The sequence below is a fragment of the Melospiza georgiana genome, chromosome 9, assembly GCF_028018845.1.
Source record: "Melospiza georgiana isolate bMelGeo1 chromosome 9, bMelGeo1.pri, whole genome shotgun sequence".
Taxonomy (NCBI): Eukaryota; Metazoa; Chordata; class Aves; order Passeriformes; family Passerellidae; genus Melospiza; species Melospiza georgiana.
In genome coordinates, this window is record NC_080438.1 from 15,691,486 (window position 1) to 15,719,281 (window position 27,796).

General features: G+C 40.0%; 1 protein-coding gene across 2 annotated transcripts in view; it reads left to right on the plus strand.

The window, feature by feature from the left end:
* The window catches only part of TGFBR3 (transforming growth factor beta receptor 3), a 108,849-nt gene extending 81,761 nt beyond the window's left edge, over positions 1-27,088 (plus strand). The window contains exons 8-17 of one of the 2 annotated variants that reach the window (XM_058029914.1): positions 2,635-2,824; positions 4,009-4,325; positions 4,980-5,129; positions 6,903-7,034; positions 7,283-7,450; positions 10,066-10,365; positions 10,831-10,951; positions 14,986-15,021; positions 16,982-17,089; positions 23,224-27,088. In XM_058029914.1, the coding sequence (XP_057885897.1) occupies positions 2,635-2,824; positions 4,009-4,325; positions 4,980-5,129; positions 6,903-7,034; positions 7,283-7,450; positions 10,066-10,365; positions 10,831-10,951; positions 14,986-15,021; positions 16,982-17,089; positions 23,224-23,342 (1,641 nt within the window). In that variant the 3' untranslated portion in view covers positions 23,343-27,088. The remainder of the gene's footprint in view (positions 1-2,634; positions 2,825-4,008; positions 4,326-4,979; positions 5,130-6,902; positions 7,035-7,282; positions 7,451-10,065; positions 10,366-10,830; positions 10,952-14,985; positions 15,022-16,981; positions 17,090-23,223) is intronic. The other variant, XM_058029915.1, reaches the window with a different exon arrangement.
* The last annotated feature ends 708 nt before the right edge of the window (positions 27,089-27,796 follow it).

Genomic DNA, 27,796 nt, shown 5'->3' on the forward strand with positions numbered 1-27,796 from the left:
TTATTAGTTGAAGCAGTTCCATGCACTTCAATTTTCCTAACTTCTTGCCCTCACTACGAATTAGAATTGTCTTGAGGGGATTGGCAAGCTGAGAGGGGAAGGTTAGTGCTAAGCTGCCTCAAACCCAGTGCTGTAAGTTACTGAGGTCCAAGTTCACAGACAAAAAATGAGAAAGATGTTTTAAGTCATACAACTCATCTCCCAGCTTGCTGTGTCTTTTGGAACTCTGCAAGGGGATGGACACAAACCCAAGGAAAATGGGAGTACTTTAGTTAAATCAATTGCACTTGATGTGTGTGCAGTGCTTTCTTCTGGGCTGTGTTTAACTCCTGTGTGCAGTCCTTACATGCAGGGCTTGTGTGGTTCTCTGCTTGTACACTGCTGTTCACATTGCTTCCTTTGCAGCTGCTGTCCCTCTGCAAAGCTGGGAGCTGTGCAGTGAAGCTCCAGAAAGAAAATAAGTTTATGGGCAAGGAGTAGAGAGGTGCAATGCACAGAACAAACCCTTGAGGGTTTCAGAAGCCTGGAGGGGCGGTTGCTTACCTGAGAACAACTGCCCAGCACCTTCTGAAATGGTGTCTGTTCTGACAGACAGCTGGGGGCTCAGATTGCCTGCTTTCAGTCACTGTGTGTGAGGCAGGGCAGGCAAGTGAAGGGAGGTCTATTCCTGCCAGCCCTCGTTCTTGCTTTTGTTTCAGTGAGGCAATGCAAGACTGAACATTTACAGACTCACTGTGGAGTGCAGGGGTGGAAACAAGCCCTGGAAATGTTCAGGTGCTAGCTAGGACAGTAAAGTTCTGAGATAATATTTGTTCAGCTGTCTCCTTGTGACAGAAAAGAGATGCAGCAAAGTTGGGTTAGCATAATAACTCCTACCAGTCAAAGCTGCGTGGTAATATGAAAAGACATGATCAGTTTTGTCCAGTTTTGCACCTTGTTGAAGATCTAAGATTAGTTGATTCCCAAGAGTCATGAGGCACTAAAATTAGGATACCTGTTGCTCCATTTTTGTTTCTTATCTTCAGTGACCTTTGCTGAGCATTGATAACTGTTCTGGTAACAGTATCCTCAAACCAGGTGCTCTGTATCGTAAATTTATCTTTAACCTCAGTTGTGAAGCCCCAAGTGTTTAAAGGCTGCAGAACTGGGTCCTTAGGAAGAAATGAGGGAGGGAGCTAAAGATACATTATGCCATTCTATCAGGACTTTCTACATGCTTTATTCACTTCTTAGTTCAGAAACTCACTTTGATGTCAGGTAGGGAAGTACAGCTGAGCCCTCTGACCTGTGTAGCACGTCCAGAGGAGCACTAAGAGAGATCTCCCTAGTCAATCTTGTGGTGTTCCAGAGAGAAAGATTTAAGATTTGTTCACATTGAGGAAAAACCAGTGGGGATGAAAAGAAGATGCAGTCTATATGATGGAGAAGGTAATCAAGCATGGGAATGAAGGTGTTTGTGGAACATTCCATGGTATCAGCTGCATTAGAAAGAGCATTTCAATCCCATTGCAGGAATGGCTGAAAAGTGGGTCATCGTGCCTTTGCTGCTGCATCTATGTTCAGCTTGTTCTGCAGCCATTGATATGATTGTTACTGTGATAATAGTAATGCTGTGACTGTAAGAATAAATGTATATGTATTTAGCTTTGGTGTGAATGAATACATGTTAAAGATGCCAAGCTGCTGAATACATGTTTGTGTAATACGAGTGAATATTTTCAAACTGCCTCTCTAACAGTGAGGTGAGAGATATTTGTTGTATTCCTTTGATTTGCCCGTTTGGACAAAAAAATTTGAAATTTCACAAAACATTTACAGGAAAATGAAAATTAAGTGGTTGTGTGGCTCATTTATTCATTTAATAATTTAGCATGTTCATTCATAAGGTCAGCATGTGCATTTATGAGTTTGCTGTATTGATGTATTGTGTAAAATTTGCATTGTTAATTAATTTTAAAATCTTTTCATTTACAGAAAGTAAATGTTTTTTATGTAGTCTGGCCATGCATAAATGTGCATGCTCTCACTTACTGCTCTGTTGAGTGTTTAGTTCAATTGTGTTTAACAAACTCTACTTTGGAGGCACACAGCATTTCTAGGGTGAAGCTCATTTCAGACACAGCCTGTCCTTGGTGCCAGCTGACTTACAGCATTAGCTGCTATCAGCTCTACTTCATGAGCATGCTTTTTGCCTTTTTCAGTAATGCTCATTTGAACAAAGGTTTTCCTTTATCAAGCTTAAGTCATGCTCTAATCCAAGAAATTAAGAGACATTTGAAAATTCATTTGTCATCTTGAGTTCAGGAGTAATTTCAGATGAGTTTTGAAGAAAGTATGGCCTTATACAAAAGGCTGTAAATATGTCTTTGTCTCGGTTAGGGATGAACAGTTTCTGATTGCTTTGATTTACTGTACTCCAGGCAGAGGCTGAGAGGAGGCAGAGAGTTCTTTTCCATCTGTGCAGCTGTTATGTGCTTAAGGTGGCAGGGTTTGCTTTATTTCCCAGGTCTCCTCAGTTTGCTGTTACTTAGTAGAGTAAAACAGAATAAAAATCCAAGGTTCAATCAGTGTCACTATTCCATTGTAATTATCCTTAAGTGGCAAATCAAAAACCAAGTTTTTCTTTATTTACAGACATCAAATAGTATTGGTTTTGGAAAAGAAACAGAACGATCTATGACTATGAGTAAATCAGTAATACCTGACCTTCCCTCATCACATGAGAGTTTGATCAAGTGGGCTTATGAGCATAATTACAGTCCAGTTATTTCCTACACAAAAGCACCTGTTGCTAACAGATTTCATCTGCAACTTGAAGATATAGGTAAGTTTGAAGATGAACTTTTAGCATATAGAAAAAGCATATCTTGTGGTTTTAGGAATACAATTACTTAAATGGTGTTTTCTCAGTTTTGAAGCTTTGGTTTTGGCTGTTGCACTTCTTTTACTGCTTGTCATCAAGAATGCTGGTAATATCTATGAATGATGGTTGCAAGTAATAATCTGTGGCTTTTTGGTTAGAAAAGTCCAGGCAAAGTTGTGTGATTTCCTGAAATTTGGTGGAATTAAATGTTTATAGTTTATCCAATGCCCAAGACTTCATAGCTGATGGTACCCACTGTTCACTGAAATAGATGTCAGCAACTGGATATCTTGTTAGTTGATAAATCCAGCTTTGATTTTTTTTTTTAGTGTGTTTTTTCCAAAAGTATTAGCATAGTGTTTCCTTGAGACGATTAAATAAACATTGAAACTGTTTAAAGACATGAGTGGCTTACCAAAAAAGTCTGAGCAAACAGAATAAATACAACTATTGAAAAAGGAATGGGTATTTGGCCAAAGTAATTGCTGATGTGTGTCCATTGAAGCTAGCAGAGTAGCATCTGTTTTTTCACTAATTCTGAGTTTCAACCACTAAAACTATTGATTTACAGTTTTGATAAAGCTTATGTTCACATTCATGTTATCAATTGCACTCTCATGGGCTCTGTCCTCAGCAGTCATGTGTATAAGCTGAGATATAGTTTCCTCATTTACTCACTCTAAAGTTAACTCTTATTTAGCTTCATTCTGCTTATATAAGTAGTTTCACAACAGTAGTGACTGAATTTCTGATGGATCAGGTAGTGGAAGAATTTCACCTAATGATTTGCACTTAGGCTCTTTGAGCAGTACAAAAACAGTATATTTGATGAATGTGATGTTTCTATTATCTTGCTGGATCTTTTACATATAATAGATCCACTCATCAAAAGTTTATTTTCAGCTCTTGGTGAGAGAGATTTCTGACAGGGGCTAAGTACACCAAGATTAGGTGCCTCAGTAACAACTAAACTCTTAGTTGTAGGAGTTGTGACTACCTACCTGACAAGTGCAAAGATGCTGCTTTTAATGGTCTTAGGAGCTCCCTTAATGGGTAATATTTTTTTGTATGAAAGTTATTACTTCAGGATACTTTTTCAGAAAAATATCTAACAAACTAATGTGGATTTGTTTGGTTTTTTTTAGAAGAAATGAATGATGAAGAAGACCATTCCCTTCCTCCAGAGCTGACAGAATTGCTGGGTGCTAACCCACTGCCAGCTCCAAAGAATACTGATGGCCTGACTTTTCCATTTCACATTAACAGAGGAAGACATGACACAGTGGGAGAAGAAATCTTCCCATCCAGGCATTCAGTAGATACATTAATAAATCATGACTTCGGGCATTCCCTCTCAAAACATAAAGAACCTGAAGAAGTTCAGGGCAGTGCTGATATGGCCCTGTCAATAAAGTGTGATGACCAAGTTATGACAGTAGCTGTAGAAAAAGATTCTCTACAGGTTGGTGTGATATCTTATTCTCAGAACTGGGGAGGCTTTTTTGGACAGCCCATTTTATTTGCATTTTGATTGAAAAAATAAACATTCGAAGTTCTACAGCCATCACCACACAAACCCCCCAAAACAGTTTGGTGAGGAAACTATACTGTGGATCTTCTTTGCCATAACTCAGGATAGTGTTTTCTCTTCCCAGCAATCTGGTGGTTTTTAGAGGGATTTCTGATTGAAGGTGTGCATGGTTGGTTTTCAAAAAATTACTGTACTCGGCCATTAGTCTGAGTTTTTAATTTCCAAAGAAGCTGCTTTTGGTAGCAGTGTGAGACCTAAACAGATGTAAAGATCTGTCTTTACCATCTACCAGCTGATAGGTTGCTTGTGTCCATTTGTATTGTGGAAAAGAGCCTTGAAACGGCATTTTAGCTCATTTCAGACCAAACAGAGTCAGCATTATTAATCAGCAGATTAATAATGAACCTGCTGTTTCCACTTTTTCCATGTTACATTTATTCCTTGCGTGCCATGTGTACCAGCATTTTGAGAGTGCCCTTGCCTGGCTGTCAGCACAATGAGCTTCCCTTGCAGCAGCAGGCAGCGCTGAGCTGCATTCAGAGGAGCCCAGTGCTGCTCAGCCCTGACAAAGCTCCTTTGTTCCAGGCCGGCGGCCACGCCCGCACCGAGCTCTCGCTGCTGGACCGCTCCTGCAAAGCCAGCACGAACGGCACCCACTTCATCCTGGAGTCCTCGCTCAACAAGTGCGGCACTCGGACAGCGTACATCTTCAACAAGATTGTCTATTTTAACTCTGTGAGTACTCACAAAGAGCATCCACCTTCTGTACTGCACATTGTAGTAGCACAGAGAAGCCATTGCAGTTAGCTTTAGTCTTAGCAAAAGGGAGGCATCTTGATCCTTCCTGCCTAGCTCAGTTGCAGCCACAGTCCCTGTATTCAAGAAGGTAGGAAGGCTGCGCATTCAGTATGCTCCCGTGGTCAGATAGTACCCCAAAGGAAAACAGAGGAGGTGGAGTTAAATACATTTTACAACATAGCTGCTCTTTGGGGACCATCTGTACCAGTCTGGGAGGCACTGGTGTTCCCTGTGCAGCTTTGATCATCCATACATAAACAGTAATACATTGCTGTAAAGAGAAATAGGAGTGAAGTTTTGTAATTGCACAGAGCACTACCTTTAATTCATACCCTGAATTAAGTGAAGTCTTTCTTCTGAAATTGTGTGTGAAAAAAGGCTTCTAAAATGTGAGACAACGACATTATTTTTGCATGCTTTTCTCTCACAATTTGAATTTATATTTTTTTTTAGCAGTTGCTATATGTAATGAAGGGACTCTTGAGTACTTGTGTATGAGTGATGATACAAAGGAGCCCAGTTAGGTTGTAATCAACTGCTTCCAGGCTCAGCTTATGAGCCAGAGTACAGTGCAGATATTCTGGGTTCAAAAGTAATGACACGTTTCTCTCGCTGAGCTTTCGAGTACATAGAAGTAACTTTGGCAAATGATGGAAAGCCTGTGGTCCAACCCAAACACAGCTCAGGCAATCTGATCTGACCTTGCCTGGTTAAAACTGTTCTATGCTGGGGAGTCAGTAGCACCTAACTTTAGAAACAGTCCCAAACCAAGACAGAATCTTTGGCAAATGACAGAAGAGCACGGGTCTGGAGCTAAACACTCTCATGGTCCCTGGTATTCTATTATGGCCCAAATTAAAGTGGTTATTTGCCTCCTCTCCTTTCTCCATCATGTCTTTTAATAGTCCTGGCTATACACTTGAACTCTCACTGATGTATGGGATTGTTCAGAATTTGGGAGCATTTCTCCTAAAATGCAGACACCCTGCAGTGGAGTGTCAAAGGGTGTGCCTATGTCATTTTTTAGCAGTTGCTCTAAGTCTAAGAAAACAAAGTTGAAATCCTGAGAGGGAAGAAACTAGCTGAGAAGCTGCAAGCTTAAAGAGGCAAAATGCAGAACACTGGAAAACAAAACTATAAATTTCCAGGTGAAGAAATAAAGATGTATGAAAAGGATGATTAAAAAAAAAAAAAAAAAAAGGATGAGAGAATTCAGTGAAAAAAATGGGAGGAAAATGAGGAAGTAATATTATGGTTTTGGGTGTACATGTCTGAAGAAAAATTGCTGATGACAGAAGAGAAAATCCTGTAGTGACTCTAACATTTTTAGTGATTTTTTTACGAGTACACAATGGAGAACTGATAGTAGCAAAGTATCACTTTAGAAAGCCATTTCTTTTTTCAGTGTTGGCTATAGAAATACTAGAAATAGAATGGAAATGCTGGGCTGCTCATTCAGACACCAACACCCAGACTGGTGTCCTTCTTCACTGGCGCTGAAATCTGGAAAAAAAACTCAGGCATTCTTTAATTATAAGCTGCATATCGTACATGCTCAGCACAAGGCTGTTCAAGACATGCTTTCACCATTTGCTTAGCTGGTGCTCTTCTTGTGGCCTTTGCATTGTTCTGAAGAGAGCAGAAAATAACAAGCATGAGAGTGCTTGGTTATCACCTAATCTAATTTGTTTGCAATCCCTCTCTGTGCAGATTGTCATTCAGCTGTCAGCACCAGCTGAAGGCAGTGGCTTTGAAGATGAGGACATGGAATCAGGTGATAATGGATTTCCAGGGGATGCTGATGAGGGAGAGGTGCCTTTCTCAAGCTGGCCTGAAATAGCGGTATGTTACCCTCGGTTTTGCACCTGACAATGAACAAATACCTGTTGTAATAGGCCTTTCACATGAATTATAGTAATTGTCTAGAAATTCATTTGTCTTTTAACACATTTCTTCTCACTACTGTTTCTCATGACCCTGTTGAAGATTTGCATTAAGTAGATGTAGCGTGGGTGGGCCTGTATTGTATATAAGAAATGTGTCCTACCACTCCTGACTCGTGATGTTACTGTATTTTTTTCTCATTTTAGTTTAATTGCACACTGCACCAGCCAGAGGATGACAGAGGCATTTTCTGGCCTCCTGAACCACACATCACCAATGTGACCTTCAACATGGATCTGTACAAAACAGATTTATTCCTTGCTCCCTCCCAAGGACTCTTCTCTGTTGCCAAGAATGGGCCAGTATATGTAGAGGTAACAAACTGAAAACAACTTCAAATTAGCAGAAGGGTTTTGCAAGGCTGTGCAACTGAGCCAAATCTGTTCTTGTCAGTTGAAAGGTTTTGTTGGGCAGCTGGTTCAGGCCTCTGATGCCTTCAGAGAACAGAAACTGAGGGATAAGAAGTAGGACAATATTTTGGGTAAAAAATCCAAAGGATTCTTGCAAAATGGATGAATTTAACTTACAAGGTAGATTGATGATTCTTCCTAAATCTGCTTTTCCATACCAAACTTTAAGATGGTTTCTGAACTTGTGCTCTGAACTGGCATGTCCTGATGGGTTCATTTTATTGTGTGTGTCTGAACTTTGTCTGAAAGATGTAGTAGACATGCAAAAAATTATTACAAATGTGTGTCTTTTATATGCTAGTGTTCTCAGGTTACACAGTCAATACAAATTGTGGTCTCTCTCCAGTCTGCTTAAAAACATCAGTTATAATCCTTTTGAATGCTGCCACATAAGAGATCTAGCAGATTTAGGTAAATAACACTGAAACAAAATCAACAGCTGGGTACCTTTGACTTCGGGTATGTTTTGCACAATATTTCCATGTTCTGAGCTGCTTATGAAATCTGTGGAATTGGTGTGGAATTTCACACCAATACAGTCAGTATTTTTAAAGATAGCTATGTGAACAGAATTTTGGATTTTCAAATAGCGGTAGACATTAATAAATGCAGCTTTGGCAATGAAGAAGTATTGCCAGTTTCTAGGCAAGTAAATCATAAGGTGTGAGCTATGGGGTTCTAAGACCAGGAAAAAGCAGCAGTGCTGTGCTGTGTTTCTCTTGCCCAAGTCAGTTCTTTGGGAACCCATGTTGCACATGATAAGCACAGTGATCCATTTGGTGCAGTTTTCTTCATTATTTCAGTGTCCTTTCTCATTTATTTTTTCTCTACCCAGTGCAAAATACTTAAGACAGCTAAAGCAAAAATAAAGTCTGTTACACTCAGTTAAGAATATTTTTATAACAAACACTTAAAACCATCCACTTCCTTCACTGATCTGGGATGAATCCCCCTGACTCTGAGCCTGCTGGAGCTGTTTATTCAGACAGATGTTCTGATTTCTTCATCACCTTTCCTGGCAAAAGCCTTTTTATTCTGTTTTTCTTTCTTGCACAGTGGAAAACATATCAGTTTTGAACTTCAGTGACTCCATTTTTTAAGATGACTCTGGGGTTTTTTCCCTCTTTTTTGTTTCTCTTTTGCATTTGTTACTAAGAAAAATATTTTTGGGTTTTGATAAATACCTATTTGGTAAAAATTCTATATCTCTGTTGTTTGGTAAGGGTTTTTTTGTTTGAATCTTTTGGATTCTGGAATTTTATTCTTTCTTCTCTGCTGTCATTTTCTTACCATATTTTGATCTTCCATCTTCCTCCTGTGTTTCTTTTCTTTCCTTGAGATATCATTCATCTTTTTATTTAATTAACTGTAGTGTGCCTGTCCTACTTTCCATAATCTATTTCTTAATTAGTTTACACCATCAACTTGTTTCCTGTCAGTATCTGTGGCTGACTTTTGTTAATCCATCTTTATTTCTGTTCTTTTTAGAAGATAATCTTTCTTGCTTAGATGCTTCAGCACATTCCTTCATCTCTAATTTGATTGCTGCTCACATAAGGGAGAGAAAAAAGGAGAAATGCTTTTATTCTCAGCAAAACTCCTAGCATCCAGAAATTACTGCACAGACCACACAATTTGGCAGGCTCTTCCTTAAAGATACATGCAGCAGATATGGATTAAATATGCATATAAGGCACATTTCTTCTAAGAAGATTTCTTGTGGAACTGTTTCATTGGGCAGTGTTAATGGGTGGATAAATGCTTCTGTTGTTTATTAAGAGCAACATGCCTCATTTGTTACAAATTCCATTTATTTCTTCCTTTGAATTATTCTGTAGCATTTATTGTCTGCATTCCAATCCAGCTGAGCAACATCAGGGCACTGGAGGCTTTCAGTCTTAATTATTTTTCATAAAAGAATATGAATTTCAAACTTACAATAAGCTAAAAGGATCCTTTCACAAGAAATGATGGCTTTTTAGGAGGTTCCCTCACCCCCTCCAGCCCAGGAATGCCACCCACACGTCAGACCATGACCTTCTCTCTGCCTTTGCATTCCTCTCTTGGCTGGGGGTGGATTCTCTGTTGTGTCTGTTGTTTTTTTCTTTTTTTTTTTCCTCTTTTCATTATAATTTTGAACAGATACAAAACCATAGAATTAGCGATTGATTTCCATACAGGTCTGTTATAGCCTGTGTGTCTAAGGGAGGCAGTGCCATCTCAGGTGGCAGACACAGACATTACTGTGTGTCTTATCTGGGGGGGGGGGGTTCATCTGCTTTCAGAAAGATAAGGGATTGCTGTATTTATGTATGGTTATGCTATTAAACAGCTGCTGGTTTTGAAACCACAGATTTTCTGTCTCTCGGTTTGACAGTTTATCCTTAACATTTAGCCTTCAAAATACTTCAGATTGGAAATGGCACTGGAAAACTGCTTAAAAAATTGTTGAAAATATTAATGAAATGTGAACTAAAAATGTCATTTCTGAGATCTTACTGTCTCTTTCTTTCATGCAGGTGTCTGTGACTAAAGCTGACAGATCGTTGGGCTTTGCTATTCAAACGTGTTTTGTTTCCCCATTTTCAAATCCAGATAGAATGTCTGACTATACCATTATAGAAAACATTTGTCCTAAAGATGAATCTGTTAAATTCTACAGTATTGAGAAAGAGAATTTTCCAATACCACATGCACAGAAGGACAGAAAAAGATTTAGCTTTGTGTTCAAACCAATGTTCAACATCTCACTGCTCTTTCTTCACTGCGAGCTGACTTTGTGTACAAATAAAGACAAAGATACTCAAGGACTTCCAAAGGTCAGTAATTAATGTAATTTATCAAAACTTCTGATTTACATAAAAACAGTGTATTTTTTCATCTGAACTCTGAAGGTAATAAATAGTTTTCTATGGAATTGTCTAATGAACATGATATCTCTAGGCTCAGAGTTTTAGTAGATAAGAGTAATTATACTGTGCATTTTGACTACATAATTTGCAGTTGCTGCTTAAATTTCTTTAGATGGCTACAAATAGAAATTGCTTTTTATTGCACAAGTGGTTCAAGTTTATCTTTTCAATGCATATCCAAAGCACAAACAATGTAAGCTTTAATTTCCAAAGACATGCACCATGTTAGATAATACTGTAATCTCATTGCTACAAAAGATAAGGTTGTTTGGAGGGTCTCATTTTTTGGTAAATTGTGTAGGGTAAACTGGTTATGAGGCAGCTGTGCCACTGGCAGATGAGTGACTCTGACCTCTGTTCTTTGTACTCCAGTGCATTCCTCCTGATGAAGCTTGCACCTCTCTCAATGTGGATATGATCCTGGCCATGATGCACAACAAGAAAACCTTCACCAAGCCCCTTGTTATAATAACACATGAAGGAAAACAAGAAGGTAGAAAAATGAGCTTGACCTGTTTAATAATGCTATATATATATAGAATATTGTGTAACATAGAGTCACTTGAAATGAGGGAGCATGTGACACTGTATAATCTTGTGCTGGTGCTGTGTCTGTAAGATGTTACTTGTTAGGACATTTCCCTGGCAGCAGTCATCAGGCCAACTCACAGCCATTTTTTAATCATGTTACTGTTCTCTGGACATGTGAGTTTGCTGAGCATTGAGAGAGGAATACTCAAAGTAGTACAGAATAACATGGGTTTTGGAAGTATGAATGTAGCAGTAGCACTTGGAGCAATTTCTTGTTGCCCAGAGATCAAAGGCAGTCTTGTGCTCTCTGCTGTGTCCTTTTATTTATTGTGCTTGTAAATATAAATTCATGAATAATAGCAATAGAATCACAAAGTATTGAGGATCTTAAAGCCTGATAAGTTTGTAAGGCAAAGAGGTGGCCCTGGAGACTCACTACATTGTTGAACTATGAAGAGCCAAGGATAGTGTGCACAAAGGGGATCCACTTTAGTGGGACATGTTTGATTATGTAATCTGTCTTGGCAAAAAAAGAAAAAAGAGTGTGGTTAGTAACTGGTTGAAGGAGTTGGAGAGGCTGAAGGTTGGCATTATGAGATAATGCAAAACAGCATGATGGGACCTTATTCTAGTTTAAGAATATGCCCTGTGAGTGATGAGAAGTAAGAACTGTTCTCAGTTTCATTTAATTAATAAGTTTTTCTTAGTAGATCACTCTGACAAGAGCATCAGTCATGTTTTGCTGCAGTCCTGGAAGAAAATATGTTCATTTATCTTTTCTTTTTGTATTTGCATTGACGTTTCATAAGAAGCTTCAGTGGCTTCCCATACACATCAAAATCTTCCAGTGGTGTCCAAAGGCTGTTTGACCTCTGGAATGCTTTTCAGGGAGCATCAAAAGGGTGGTGATCAGGAGTCATTTAATCTCTTGTTTTACAGTGCATGCTGTTAGTCTTTGAACAATTTAAAGTTCAAATACAGCATTGCTAGGGGACATAGACAACAACTGTTTCTCTCTAACTCTGCAAGTCAGCTCATATTTAGTTCGGAGGGTTTTTAACAAAATTGTTAATACAGACCAAATCCAGTATGACTTAAAGTCAAGTATTTGATCTGTTGCTGTTACCATTAAAACTATACTTTGGGCCTGATTCTGGACTCCCATTTTGCTCAGCTCTCATATTATTTCAGTAGATTTTCTATTGGGAATGAGTAAATCCTGCAACTGAAATTCGTCTTTCACTAAACAGACTCGTACTTCAGCTCTCTTGTCCTTGTGATGTGTGGAGCATTGTGCACAGCTCCCATCTCAGGCTCCACTCAGAATGTTGTCTTTGTCAGAGGCACAAGGTCTCAGTGTGCAAAGACAAGCTAAATTTATAAAGATTACTTACAGGACAACAGTGTGATAGAGTATTTTGTTGCATTGTGGGTGATTTGGTATAATTGTAGGACTCTTGGTGGAAATCTCCCCAGCATATCCCAGCTTTCAGACAACATACAAAGTGGCACATGAACAATGTAGCTTTGTTGGTATGCAGTTCTGAAGTGAATCAAAACCCCTTTCTTAAAGCCAAATGCCATTGTTGGCCAATATGCGAACATAAGATTTGGAGAAGAAATTATATCACATTAATGAACAGGAGAATTTACCTCCCAGAGGTAAATTTTCTTTGATGTAAACAGAACCAGCTTTACTATTTCAAACCACTCTATGTGAGGTACTGCCCCTGGTTCTCCTTATCAAGCCACATGTGAAAGTCATGGGCTTGACATTTCAAAAGTCAGAACAAACTGGTCATTGCAAAGGTGATTTTTTTTATTCAGACAAGCTTATAACTGCCATTGCCTGTATTAGAAATCACAATGCTATATCTGAATGAGAATTTGTGGTAGATCCCAGTGGAGGTGATTAAAACCTAACTCCATGCCACATACATTCCCTTTGCATTCCTGCATTTCCCCATGCTCTGTCCCACTCCCATGAAAGGCACATGGATGGCCATTTATATGCTAGGAAATACATGTTCTGTTGAAATAATCTACCAGTGTTGTTCAGATTTTTGCTAAGTGTGGAAACTTTAAATTATTATTTCTACACCAAAATCAGACAGGTCATAGAAAGAAGGTCAAAAGGATAATTAACAAGTGCCTCTATCCTACAAAGGTATAGGAAATGTTGATAATTCTAAAGGCTGGCAGCCCTTGTTTTTAAATTAGATGGGTTTTGTAGACCTCAGTGATTCTCACTGAGTTGCTCTGAGCAAATCACAATAAAATACATTTAAGAACTGGATGTCTGAAGAGAATTGATAATGAGCTACACAGCTTATCATTAGCTGATTTCATTTTCTCTGTGGAGAGGCCAGTGATAGAAATAGCATGGAAAATTCATTTTCCCCTCAGCTCAGAAGGCATTTTCTTGGCACTTGGGATATGCCAGTGGAGTGTTTGGACAATCTGACAGTGCCCTTACCTATGTTTGTACTTTACATTTTCAGTCCAGCCTTCCTTGCAGATCTTACATTCAGTTGTATTTTTGTATTTATGAGCACTTGATAACTTTACAGATTATTTGTGCATATACTACCCCACATACCCTCTATGTCCTCATCTGTTTCCTACTACTGTTCCACCTGTTTTGGACCATCTGCCAAAAGGGATCTGCAAGAGATACTCATGTGTTAGAACAAAGCACAATAACACAGTTTAAGGATAAAATGCTTTTTGGGTTTTGTAGGCACATGTCTCTCAGGGCCTAATGGTCTAAAGGATGTTGCTGGAAGTTTGGTGCTGCCACCTGGGTTTTAGAAGTTAGAAGCATACTCTTATTTAAGAACACTTTAAATAAATGAATATATTTCTTTTCAGTATTCTTGGGCTGTTATGTTTGCAGTGAAATGAATTAAACTATTTTTTTCCAGTTGCTGAAGATACAAAACCAAGTACTGAAATACAGTCTTATCAAATCCTTCTACATCTGTTGCACTGATCACACTCAGATATGCCAGAATATAAATGAAATCCCTGAGTTGCTGGGCAATCCAGAATCAAGCTGCAGCTAACCAAATAGGTCCCTGGGTCTGAAGCCAGAATCTCTAGCTCTTCTGCTTGAAGTGGCATTCTTGGAGAAAGATAAGAGAGGGCAGTTAAGAAAAAGGAGGGGAAATTCTTCATTTTTTAAACATTTACTTGTCTCTTTCTGTTATGGGGTGATATCTTTATCACTAGGATGATGATATTTGATATTCTTGCCTAAAGTAATATCTTTGATCTTTGAACAATACCTATGAACTTCTATTTCTTATATATAAATTTTTAACTTCCCCCTCCCCCCTGGAAAAAACAACAAAAAGGAAAATCAATCAAACAAAAAACCCAAAAAAAAAAAAAAAAAAAAAAACCAAACAAAAAAAACACCAAATCCACACAACTTAGAACTTCCAAGACTGAATACTATGTAGGACTCAGGATAAAGGGTGAATCAACACATTTTCATGCAATTTGGACAAAGCAGTATGTATTGTGCTATAAAACTCACTATTCTTTGATGAGTATGTGCTTTTGTGTGTGTGTGTGTGATTCAGTGTGCTGTTATGTCATGATTAGTGAGTGGTCACATGAATGTAATCACCTTAACACAATCTTTGTTCCTTCACAATCTGTGAACTTTAGGAGTTCCACAGAGGGGTAACCAGAGTTACTGTGGGTCATGCCTGATGACATCTGATTTGGGAAAGGTTGCAGTGTATTTGCCAGCAAAATATACGGTGCATGAACTATACTGTAGATAGAGTCCCTTGAGGAATAATTAATATATGAAAAGAATTCTTCTGAGATGAGTGAGATCACTGAATTTGGTCTGCTTTTCTTGAAATTCATGGTTTGTAAAAATTACTGTTCATGATCTGTCAGATCAGAACCTGCATAGTTTGTAGGCTGCATGTGGAACTCTATCTGATTAATGTTTTGTACATTTTCTTTGTTTTAAATTAGATCCGTCCCTTCCAAAGCCAAACGTGAGACAGCCACGTAAGTAACTCTTAAAACAATCTCTTTTCATCTTTACACGTTTGTCTACAAAGCATTTGATAAGTTAAGAAAGTTCTCTTCAAGCTTTCTGAGTGTGTGCATGTTTAATTCAGAGACAGAACAGAATTCTGGCTGTATTGTTGATTGAGAGGTTCCCATCCGTGTTCAGGGGAGGACTGTGACCTTTTGTGTATCTGAAAATCAGGTTTGGGGAAACACCACTGAGAGTCTCAGCCCTAGCAAGTTCATGAGTTGGTGTGTGTGTGTGTTATCTCCCCCCTCTGCTGAGGCCCCTGCTTCCCAAGAGCAGAGTTAGAGCAGCAGTGCCATCCCTCAGAGCTTCTGTGTCCTACCTGTGCCCTGTTTGAGCCTCACTCCTGTCCTGCACCACAGCCCCACGTGCTCCAGCACCAGCATGTACAGGCCATGCTTCGATGAGATCACTGCCTTGATATGGATTCATTTCTTTGGTTTCCATGTTATCTTGGTGTAGTGAATGAATCAGGAGAGGAGAGAAGCAGCACTGGAAGAAAATAAACAGGAAGGTGCAGATGATGTGTAGCCAAAAGCAAGAATGAAAGCAGAAAAGGGAGATTTAAAGAGAAAGTGCAAAGAAGGTTTTTCTTCTGCTCCTGTCCCTGTGTCTTCAAGGCTAAACTTGTTTGAAATAGCAAAGGCGGTGAGCAATTATGCTTCTGCCACTTCTCCATGCAATTTTCTTCTCTCCACTGTGTTTCCTCCTAAGAGGAGAGGACACTGACTGGTGCCTGGTGGAAAAAACTGTTGATTATAGTCTTTTGTGTTTGCATTTGAATGACTAGAATAGCCGAAGGAACCAGAAACAGTCTCATAGAAAAAAATGAAAGAAAAACCTTCTAAGACACTGTCCGTGAGGTGTTGTATATGCAAACCAGGTCACAAATACCCAGGAATGGGTCCTGAAAGCCCTTGCCAACAGGAGCTGCTGGAGAAGCCTTTTGTCAAAAGAGGATGAGGGATGTCTTTAGGGGCATCTGCTGGATGCAGGATGTGTAAAGTGAGGGTGTTGGTTGTGTCCTGAGAACTGAAAATTCCACTGAAGGATCCTACTAAGATCCAGTCAGCTCATTTCCTGGCCAGCATAGTCAGTAAAATGTTATTCCTTGACTAAGCAATTTTCTGCACTGGGAGATATTAAAAATACTAAAACTAGAAATCGGTTTTTTAAGAAGAAATTTCCCTAAAAGATTGCATTTTTTAGTATTTCTAATTATCAAAAATAAAAAAACAGAGGCCAAAAATGTTTCTGTTTGGATGATTAACACTGGAGGACAATACATCCAGGAACCAAATGCTGTTACCCTTGAAATGGTCCTACAAAAGGGCCTCTCCCCTAGAAAGTGATTTACGTGCGTGTGTGTGCTTCTATTTTTGTGATCTGGAATTAATTTCAGTTATTGAAAGCGTTGCCAAATGTGAACAACAATTGTTTCTATTTATGTTTTCGCTGACTTTTTGCTGGCATCTCTTTCCTCTTAACAGCAGTTCCGTTCTCCACCTAGATTTCAGACTGAACTTGAGGAGATGTAGGGGAAAGTTTGTTTGAATGTTAGGCCATTTAAATGAAAAACATTTTTGCCAAACATTCCAGCCTTTTTAAAATGCACTTTAAAGATAAATGAATACTTAATTGAAAGCAAGTTATTAACAGCCAACCAAAAATGCTTAATTTTTGCAACATTTTCCAGACTTAAGTGTGCTGAGCTGGAGTTTTACTTGTTATGTGGAACGGTTGGACTGAAGCCACTCTGAAAGCATCACTTTCATTTCCTTGATGCAAATCTGCCAGTCTGTTTCTCAAAGCAGTGCTTAGTCAACTAAGAAATTTCAAAAAGCTCTTCCATGCGAGCGTGGGGGTGAATTTCTGTGGGATTTCTGCCTGTGAAATAAGCAGTGCCTGTGTGTGTGTTTCCCTGAGCAGCGGTGCTGTACGGGCTGGACACGCTGACCGTGGTGGGCATCGCCTTCGCGGCGTTCGTCATCGGAGCCCTGCTGACCGGAGCGCTCTGGTTCATCTACTCGCGCACAGGTACCGCGGCCCCCTGCACGGGATGGAGCCACCACGGCTCATCCTGGCCTCCTTCACTGCCTTGCTCTCCTTACTCAGGAGCTTTCCAGCAGCTCCTCCCATCAGCCTCTATTCCACATCAGCCCAATGATACCCGCCCTTCCCTAAAGGGAGATGTTACGTGTTATGGTTTAAAATTTGCTTAAATAATTTTAAACACAAGTCTTGGAAACTCACCTGGGACATGAGTAAAGCTGAGTATTCCTGGCTTGTGTGTCATCATTAGTAACATCCCTGTATTTCGAATTTATATAATATTTCAGTTAATGGATCCCTTTTGGTTCCCATACTACTTTGGAATTATTTTTTTTTACAGTTATTACATTAGGCTGATGTGTACAAGACATGGGTCAAATGGTTAAGAGAATGCTTTATCTGAACAGACATATTCTGAGTATAACTAGACTTGAAAATTTTTCTTGGGCCTTGATTACATGGAATTTTGCCACAATTATTTATTCCTTCATTCTTCAACTACTAATTTCAATTGCTAGAAGTCACATGTAACCTTAATTGTGTGCAATCAAATACTTAGGAATGTGTCTGAATTAGTGCAGCCTCTCATAACAGATAATTTTCCAGTGTCTCAGAATTTTTTCCCATGCTAAACTAAATTAGCAAAAATGGAGTACTGGAAGAAGAAGAAGAGGGTGTTTGGGGAGCTTTCTGTTGCATGACCCAGGCAAGGACTGGACATTGGTGGAGCCTTGATTTCAAGCTTGTGACCTTGGCTGCTTGTGGGTTATGGGGTATCTCAGGATCCTTAGAGTATTCTGGGCGCTCAGCTACTTCTACTTTAGACCTCATGAGACCCTACCAAGATCTGGGAGGTGGGAAAAATGTGAGGTCAATTACTCCAAGTCTGTGCATCTCTAGAGCACTGAAATTTGCCTGTAGCCCACTGCAGGGTTTTTTTTCTGGTGTCTGAAACCTCATGGAAGCTATTTAGGAGTGAGAACTCTGGCCCTGTTGGGTCACAGCTTCTGTAAATATTATGACCTGGAAGCTTATGTTAATTTGGAAATAAAAACTATGGCATTTTTTCCAGTTGGCAGTGCAACAATTTTTGTATAAGCAGTTTAATACTTCTCAGTGCATCAGCTGTGTATGAAACTTGTTTGGAACTGAAGCAAACATGAAAAATTTAAAGATTGTGATAATATGTATAAATTGTATAATTCTGTCTCATATAAGTACTGAAACATTGTGGAAGAAAAGTAAGTGCTATTTCAGTGAGTAAGTGCGAAGTTAAGTAATTCCCATATCAGTAACCTTTATTAACAAAAAAAAAATTAATTGTTAAATTAATACCTTTTGCTGCTGCATTTGTTGAAGTTCAATCTGTATTCACACACAGAACCATCTATAGACACGTTGTGTGTCAGTAGTCAAGGAACAGTGGGAAGCCAACATGATAAATCCTTCAGCAACAGTAGAACTGGGAGCAATCCCATTAAAACAATTATATTAGTGAAGGACATCAGTCATGGTGACCACATACAAGTAGTGCAGAGGGCAGCTGCTCTGGCTTTGTGCTTGAGAAATGAAAATAAGTGGAGAAAAAGGTCACACAAAAAGTAGTAAATGAATATAAGAAAGAAAGGGGACACTGTAACTCACCAGATTAGAGAATCACAGAAATGATAAAAATTATCTAGGAGGTTTTCTGGTTCAGATTTTCAAAGGATTGTGAAAGTGCACCTATGTTCCTGTGCACATAATTTTTCTGTGCATAGTGTCTTGTATTTACAAAGCATAACTTGCAGCAAAGGCAGCAAAGGTTCTGGCAGGCACAGCCTCTTAGAGGCCAACTGCTGTGGCAGACAAGATAATCCAGCTGCAGTGGAAACATTTCAGAGCTCGCTGCAGGCTTTTATTGACTTGAGGAAGGGAAGAAAAAAAGATAATCCAAATTTCATCTACAAAGTGGCTGTCTTTTGCCATTAGAGAATTTATGCATTGCTGAATTGTGCTCTGAAATTGCATCTTTTGTTGTAAGCAGTACTGAGTTTCCAATACATGGTTTAGACGAAAGGTTGGAAAATATGAGTTCATTCTAGAGCTCTCTTTTGCTGATACTCAGAGCACAGATAAAAGCTACTGCTGGTAGAGAATGGCAGCTTGGGATGTGTGAAATAAGTTATTTTTGTTGCTCTAGTGCTATGTGCAATGCAGCAAAAGGCCACCTTTTTGCCAGTAGTAAGATTTGCTGATACAATTTTATTAGTGTGTCTCTGCTGCTAACAAAGAAGGTGTTATGTGAATGAGCTCTTTTGTTTGTCTTGATAGGCCATTAGCCTTAAAACCTAAAGCAGGTCATAGCAGAAAGGAACCACAAAATAGGTAGAATTTCATCTCCAGATATTGAGCAAGGATTGTTGTCATGTAGGGATTTTGCAAATTTCAATCATGAAAAATTTCTGCCAAAGCATCACAGCTGTGCATTAGAAAATTCTAGATTGTCTGAAGCAATTTGACATGGAATAGAGATGTCCTATGATACACAGGTAGTAAAAGAAGAGAGAGGGAAAGCTAATATCAGAACAACAGAGGAGGAATTTTAGCTGACTTGTCTGCAAAAAGACTCAGTACTTTTGATCCTTTCTCTAGTCAGTTAAAGGGCACGAAAGGTGTTGGTGCTGCCTGGAGAGCACCCAAGAACTAAGGGAAATATCAGACATTTGCCACAATTGACCTCATTTATTTAGGGGCCTTGTAAAGAAGCAGAAGTTTTGCAGTGTGCATGAATGCAGATACTCTTCATAATTTAACCATATAAATATGTATCAATGTAATACATGTCTTAGTGGATTCACTGAGTGTGTTTAGGAGAGACAGGCACAAGCCTGATTAGTTAATGTGACCATTAAACCTTGTAAAGTGTGTTACAGAAAACATCCGTCCCTGCCTTCTCTGAGGAAGTGCGCTTCCCTTCTTCGGGCTGTGCTGCGAATTAAGAGGATAAAGTGTTCCAAAATCTGAGAAGTTAAAAGTGTCTCTCCTCCCCCACTTCTCTCCCTTTTTTATGAGATCTGATTTAAAGTAAACTGACATAGCAACCAATTATATTTGGCAAATGGAGATAGAAAAGCAAACATTCAGACTTCCTGGACAGGGAGTACAACTGGCAGCTTTCCTAAGAGTGAATAATAAAGTGCGTGTTGTCGTGTTCAGATGGGTAAAAGCTTGTTTACTGTCAATAGATGAGATGTGTCCATTCTGAGCAGTTTTGGTTCAGTAACATGAGATACATGAAGATGTTTACATGAAAAAGACAGAGAACGCCTCTTCAATGATTGTTTGCATTTCTTTACGTCCTTTTCTTGAAAACTCTTTTTAAAAAAGCTTTGCTATGGTTTAGCTAGGTGTTGAGGAAGTAAAATACAGGAAAAATCAGCAAGTCCAGATGTAGTTGCTAGGCTGTGTGTTCATAACATCACTGTGATTTGGACTTTCTTTTTTCTTGAGAACATTGAGAGAATTTGTTATTGTTCAAGAAGTGGTTGTGGTGCATCAGAGCTGCTGATGTGCTCTAGAAATGAGGTGCTGCAGAGGCCATTACAGTGGAAGGAAGGGGCCTTCCAAGCCAGACAGAAGGGAGGGCGCTTTCCAGAAGAGCTAGGAGAAGAGAGCGAGCCATTGGGCTTGCTGGGGACCGTGGCACTGCGCTTTCGCTTTACCATAACATAAAAGCAGCATGTGTTTGGCTCATAAATGAATTATGTTTAAATGCAAGCAGATTGTGTTGATGTGCTGGGGCTGCCCAAAGCTGTGTGACCATGTGGTCTGTAGAACGGGTGACAGCAGAGCTGCAGGGAGGCGGGGGCCGGGGGCCCAGCCGGGGGAGCCCCGCGGCCGCCCCTCCTCTGCCGCCCTCCCGAGCGGCTGCTGCGGCGGGGCTGCGGCTCTGCGGCCCCCTCGCTGCCCCCTGATGGTTGGCTCTCGTTTCGTTTTACTGAAAGGGAGTTTGCTTATCGCTGCCTTTATAAATATATCCTGCAGTACAAAAGGAAGGAAAACATGTACACAAACAACGGTAGAGAAGGGAGCAAGTCGGGAGGGGAAGAAACATCCAAACAAGGCTTATGAAAGCCTGTGCAGCACGATGACACATACTTTGATTTGATCCTGTTTATTCTGGGGGGTTGCGAAGCCACTTCCAAAGCAAGTTAAAGCTGAAACTTGTTTTTTTTGTAGATGACTGGGGGTAGATTCTGACCTGCTGCCTGTGAGCAGAAATCCGTGGCTCGTGTATGAGCTACAATAGTTATTTCTTACATTGGGAAAAACAGATTCAAAATCTGCTCGCTAGACTAAAATGCTGGACCGAATGCTGAATTTATAAACAAGATCTTCACATCTTTTTAAAAGCTTATTTGGCCTCCTGAGCAGTGTGGTTTAGTAGTTTAATTTGTTGTTTTTTCTGTCCTGTCCTGCCCTTTTTACTCCCCATTCCTAAACCAGTGGGGTGTAAGGAAAGAGCTGTGTGTTGTGGGGCTTTAAGTGCACTTCAGCTGTGGCTGTGGCTTGAGCTAGCAGCACATCTGCTGGGCTCCATTGCACAGAGCACTTGCAACCTCTGCTGTGAGAAATCCTCAGACCTCCCTTGTTTGCAGCGCCTCTGAGTACTGAGCAGCCTGCAGGAGGATATTTTGTGGCCTGAGACACAAAGCGTTAAAGGCGCATTTCCTCTGCAGCCCTTCCGAGAAGCCGGGCTCTGGCAGCTGGGCAGCAGCACACAGGGCATGGGGATGTGCCAGAGCAGCTCCTGTGGGAGGAAGCTGGCTCGTCCTTGCTCTGTAACCCTCTGGATGCAGGCTGTGCCTCCGGCCTTCAGCCTGTCACTGAAGCAGTTACTGGGAAGTGGGATCTCTACCAAATCCTGAACATGGAAGAAAAATTGGAGTATGCAGACCTGACCCATGGCATCAGGTTCGGGATAACATAGTATAATGTGGAGCAGGAGAGCTGTGTCACCATAAGCTCATGAAGCAAGAGATGTACTAGCCTCTGACTTTTCCTAATTGCTCTGCCCATGATTCCACAATCATTTCCGTCTTGCTGCTTTTCTGGGAAAGCAGCTGTGCTGGTTCTGGCTGCCACAGCAGGTCTGCAGCTCAGGCAGCAGCAGTGTGACTGTTGCTGCACTGAGATCACAGGTTTGCTTGCTGGAGATGAGCTCAAGGGAGGGGGCAGCTACAGTGCACATTATATAAACTTAAGTCTTGCCATCTGTTTTGAAGAGACTATTTTGTAATATTGCTAAGGTTACAGACTTGAGCACTGTAACTTTAAAAATGCCACAGTTATGGTTTCCCTATGTGGCCTTATTATGATCTTTGAGGCATTACATGGCATAATTATTACTTTCGTGCTTAGTTGACAGCTGGATTTTTCCTTTCAATCCCAGCCACAGGTGCAGAACGGTGTGAGGAGACTCCAAGTGCTTGACTTGGCAATATAAATAGCGAAGGGGTTGTTGAGACATGCTCTCACTACAGGTTCTAAGTGCTGCACATACTGTGTAACTATAGGAAAACTTCCTGCATGTTGTGTTAGGAGTAAATCAAGTCAAGCTTTCAGAATAGCCTGTTGTTTTTCTACATGAAGAAAACTGGCTATGTCTCAGGATATGTGGTATCCAGCTGATGGAAGAAGATTGTTTTGAGCTACACTTTTAGTAAATATGCCGCTCTATAAACTGGCATTAAAACTAAAGCCTACATTTCCTGGCCTTTTTTCCTGGAAACAGCAAAGCTGTAAAGTGTCTGAGTTGTGTAATAGGATCCGTCTTGAGTGACAGCTGACAACAGAAGATAGACAGTGTTGATCTTGGCAGTTTCCATCACTGCTTGTAAAATGCTCAAGGAAACAGCACTGTTATTTTCCCCATGTGCACAGCCATGCTGAGGTGCCAAAGTCTGGTAACATTTTCAGAGATACTCCAATTAAGGTCTGTTACCCAATATGTTAATTGCTTGGGAAAACAAACCACCAGAAGAGGAGGACTGGGAAGAAATGGGTTGTTGTTTTCTATGAGTACATTTTCAGTTTCCCTTCTCCTGACCCCACTTTTTCTCTTGCCTGTCCCTCAGGGGAGACAGCGGGAAGACAGCAAGTCCCCACATCACCGCCAGCCTCCGAGAACAGCAGTGCAGCCCACAGCATTGGCAGCACACAGAGCACCCCCTGCTCCAGCAGCAGTGCCACCTAACCCAGGGACACAGCCAGGGAGCAGCACAGGACTGTGGGGACATCGGACAGCAGCTTCTGAACGTTGAAAGGATCGGTTTGGTTGTTTCTGGAAAAATGAGGAGGGATTTTTCTATGGGGGGAAAAAAAAGACTGATTTTCTTTTGGGGAAGCCACTGTGTGTGTGAGTGTGTAAATGAGCACACAATGCATGAGTGAACACAGCCTGTTGGATCTTGTTAGCATGTTATGCTACATGTGACAAAGCTACTAATTTTACAGTACTGCAACCTGTTCTAGGGGTCTGTGGGCCCTCAATGTGAACTCTATGCCAGTTTGGAAAAATGCTGCTTTGTCTATATGATTTTTTCCTTTCCCTGAACCTTATCATTGACACAAGGTATTCATTAAGGGAATTCAGTCATAGAATCACAGAATGGTTTGGGTTGGAAGGGACCTTAAAGATCATCTAGTTCCAACCCTCTGCCCTGGGCAGGGACACTTTCCACTAGACCAGGTTGCTCAAGGCCCATCCAATGTGCCTTTGAATACTTCTAGAGATGGGATATCCACAACTTCTCTGGGCAACCTGTTCAGGTCCTCACCACCCTCACAGTAAAGAGTTTTTTCCTAATGTCTAATCTAAACCTCCCTATTTCAGTTTAAAGCCATTACTCCTTGTCCTATCACTACATAAGAACAAAGGTGAACTTAGGTCAAAGGATTTCTCTTTTTCTGAGCAAGAAAGCATCAATGTCAGATCTCCTTGGTAAATAACATTTTATTATTCAGCTACATTTAGCCTCTTTTGAATAATCTTTGTTTTTTCAGCTTACAGCTACAGCATCTCATTTGCTTTCCTGTTGTGTTTGCAGCTTCAGGTTTGTTCCAGGTATTTTTGTTATTATAGTCATTGATTTAGTAATTGGAAAAGAGCACACTCTAACATTCCCTCTCTTGTTTTATGGGCCAAAGCTCTTTTATAAGAGATTTTTTGATCTGCTATACCAAAAACAGGCACACACAAACATTAAAACAAAGAATGGTCTTATGCACTAACATAGATGGGTGTGTACCTTTAATGGCAATGTCTTTATGCAAATAGATCTATATCAAGGTATACACAGCCTAACTACTTTACCAGTTGGAAATTAGCACAGCATTCTTTCTATACATAAACATATAATCCATAAATAGATATATATAAAAAAAATGAAAACTGTCTTTTCAGTTTATAACGGTAGATAGATGAGCTAAAAAAGTTTATTTGGTTCTGATCATTTAGCTAGCCTAAATTCTCTTTGAAATAAGACATGGGTTTGAGGGCACAAGGAATGTACAATAGTGCCTGTTGTTTGCTATTCTCTGAAAATAGTTGTGCAGTTTTTTGTGCCAAACTGTTGTATGAATGTTATGATTGGATAGTCCCAAAGTAGTATCAGAATATGGAAATGGAAGAAGGGTACTAATTGTCACTATTTTTAGTGTCATTGCCTTATCTTCACCTTCAGATTGATGCAAAATGAAAAGCAGAAAAAGACACTTTTAACATGTAATTGTTTGACTGTTACTTGCCACTTTGTAATGTGTTCTACTGATCCTTCTTTGAGGAGGAGAGGGCATGGGTTTCCTCTAAGAATGAGATTAATAACTTTCATTAGTTGTAGTGAAGGTTACCTGTGCTCTGCAAGAGAGGAAGGGACTTCATTACACTCGAGTGATAGTCTGAGCTGCAGATTTCTTACTGATTCTACACTTGTGCCTTGCTGATGCCAGGATAGTCCAAGTGCAACATATGCAAAGATTTAAGTGCCAGGATCAGGCAGAGTGTTACTCACTTTAAATCAAATCTGTTACCAATCCTGCAAACCCCTCTGCAAACGGGTAACTGCACGCCTTGTCCTCACTATTGGAAGCACGTGCTGGACTCTGAACCAGGGCTGGTCTTGGTGTCACACATACAAAGATATTTGACGCTGCAGGCCTGGTGATGTGGACAGGGTGCCATGAAAGTGTGGTTACCCCTGCAGAAGGGTGTGCAGGGTGGCTCTGCTCCGAGCCGTGGGGAGGATGAATGTGCTGCCTGTGTGGTTGAAAAGAAAGCGCTTTGCCTAACCTTCAGCAGAATGTATTGTTAAAGCATATTCTATGTGTAAAGTCTTTAAAGATGTCTTCAAAGAAGACTAGAGTCTTTAACTTCAATCATAGCTATATTTTACTACATTAAATTTCTGTATAAAGATATATTTAAATGTTTTAGATAAATGTAAGTTACTCTATATGAAATGTTTAATTTCAATTACTGTGAAATTTACATATTTTGTAAATTCCTTTCCCCATTTTAACCCTTTCCTTCCCCAGATATTTTATTAAGTAGTTTCTCATAGGAAGTATTAGATTTGGTTGTTGGGATGGACAGGTTGAAAAATTCTGTGTGAAATAGATAATTGTATATTTTTGAGAGAAACATGCTGCATTATCAATTTTTTTATCAAAACTTTAATCTAATTTTAGAATAATTTACAGATTTATATATACCATTGGATAAACCAAAAATATATAAAGGTCAAAGATTTGATTTGACTTGTGTGTGAAATTCAGTTTAAATTAACTGAACGTGGTATACTCAGCTATTTAATTCAGCAGTTTTAATAGAACTGAGTTAATTGTCTGTTGGAGTTTACCAAAATGGCACATGATTGCTTAGCAGATGGAAGAGTCATTTCTGCTTCAATAAAGAGAGAGAACCAAACCCAAACATTCCCAGTGAATAACTTTATAACAGAAGTGCGCAGTACTTTGCAGCAGCTGTAAGCTGCCCTCAGCTCAGAGCCTGACACAGCTCTGGTTTTACAGCAGCCATTTGTCAGCACTGCCAGTCTCTGTGTGTGGTGTGGCAGCTCCTGAGGTGCTGATTCCCACCTCTGCCCCGGGGGTTTCACCACGCTGGGCTCACATGGCAGAGCCCTGTGGGGCCTGAAGAGAGGCTCTGCTGTCCCAGCAGCGGTGTGCATGGACGGAGTCAGTGTTAATTTCAGCATGATGCAATCAACTGCGAAGGAATTTATGTAAGATTGGGAGGATTGGGCTTAAAATGGACACCTTGTGCCTGTAAAAGCTATTAGAATGCTTAAATGTCCAAGTAGACTGCTTGTTCTGTCATGTGTTGTCTAATCACTAACTCTAACCTTTTACTTTATTTGGATTTGGACATTTCTACATTTGTGATTCAAGAGATCAGATCTTTCTGTGTTCGGCTATTTTTGTAGCATTTGCCACATGAAAATGGATTTTGCAAAATGTCTGTAGATGCTGATGATTGTAACCTTCCCCCTGCTCTTTCCTAACCATTCCTCTCCTTTATGTTCTTTCTGTTATGTATATCTACCTCATGCTTCACAAGAAGACTGTACTGTTGGTTGTGCTGGCAGCCCTTCGTGTGAGGTGCCTGTTGTACCCTGTTGTTGTCATTCATCAGGATGTTCACAGTGTTACCAGATCTTCGCTGCCATGTCCTGACAGTTCCAAACACAATATTCTCACCTTTGCATAAATAAGTATATTTCTTTTAGATGCAAATGCCAAATCAAAGAATGGGAGAAATTTACTTCCTAAAACCTGTGGCCAGTCTGAACACCCCGTTTGTATTTCATATTACATTCAGTATTTCAGAGCCTTGTGGAAATGCATAATTGTACAGTTTTGATAACCACAGTGTCATGTCATCTTAGTCTCTTGTGCATAATAAAGTATATATCAATTTATTAATAATTGATGTCATGATTCATTTGCCTGTCCTCGTGTCCCATAAATTTCAGTGGGAATTGTGTGCAGGATTTGATTTTGTGTATCTACTTCTGAGTTCTTTTAATCCATTGGCTTTGTTTGAGTACTCAATGTCATGGCTTCTTGCAGAAAACAGTAGATATGTTTAGTTAAATGCTGCTGGTTTTTGCTCAGAGTTGAAGTCCAGAGTTCTGATCCTGTGGGCAATTAGTTGTTGCATGTCAAGACACAGCCTCATTTGAATTCTGCAGAAAGCCTGGCTTGAGCACAGTGAAGCCCATGGCTGTGCAGCAGCAGAGTGCTGCTGGGTTGTACCTGTGACTGCAGCTACACTGGAGACTTGTGAGCAAGACTGTTTTCATCACTGAATGATCTTCCTGTGCAGGAGCAGGTAGTTTTGCTGTGTATCAGCAGGACAAGAATTTGGGTGTTTACTGTCCTGCTTTCTAATTTGTTTCCTGTGTTTCTTGTGCAGAATATTCTTTATGGGCACTTGAGGGGAACAGCCTTAGTGGTTTTTTTCTGGGTTGTTCAGACATTGTAGTTATTGACTCACAAAAGGGAGTTTCTTAGTAAGGGAATCTAAAATGTTAAAAACCAAGATTCCTTCAGTACAGAAAAGGCTATTAATTAGAAGCAGTTCTAAGCTTATGTGTTGCCTATGACATAATTCACAGAGGTGCAATGGAT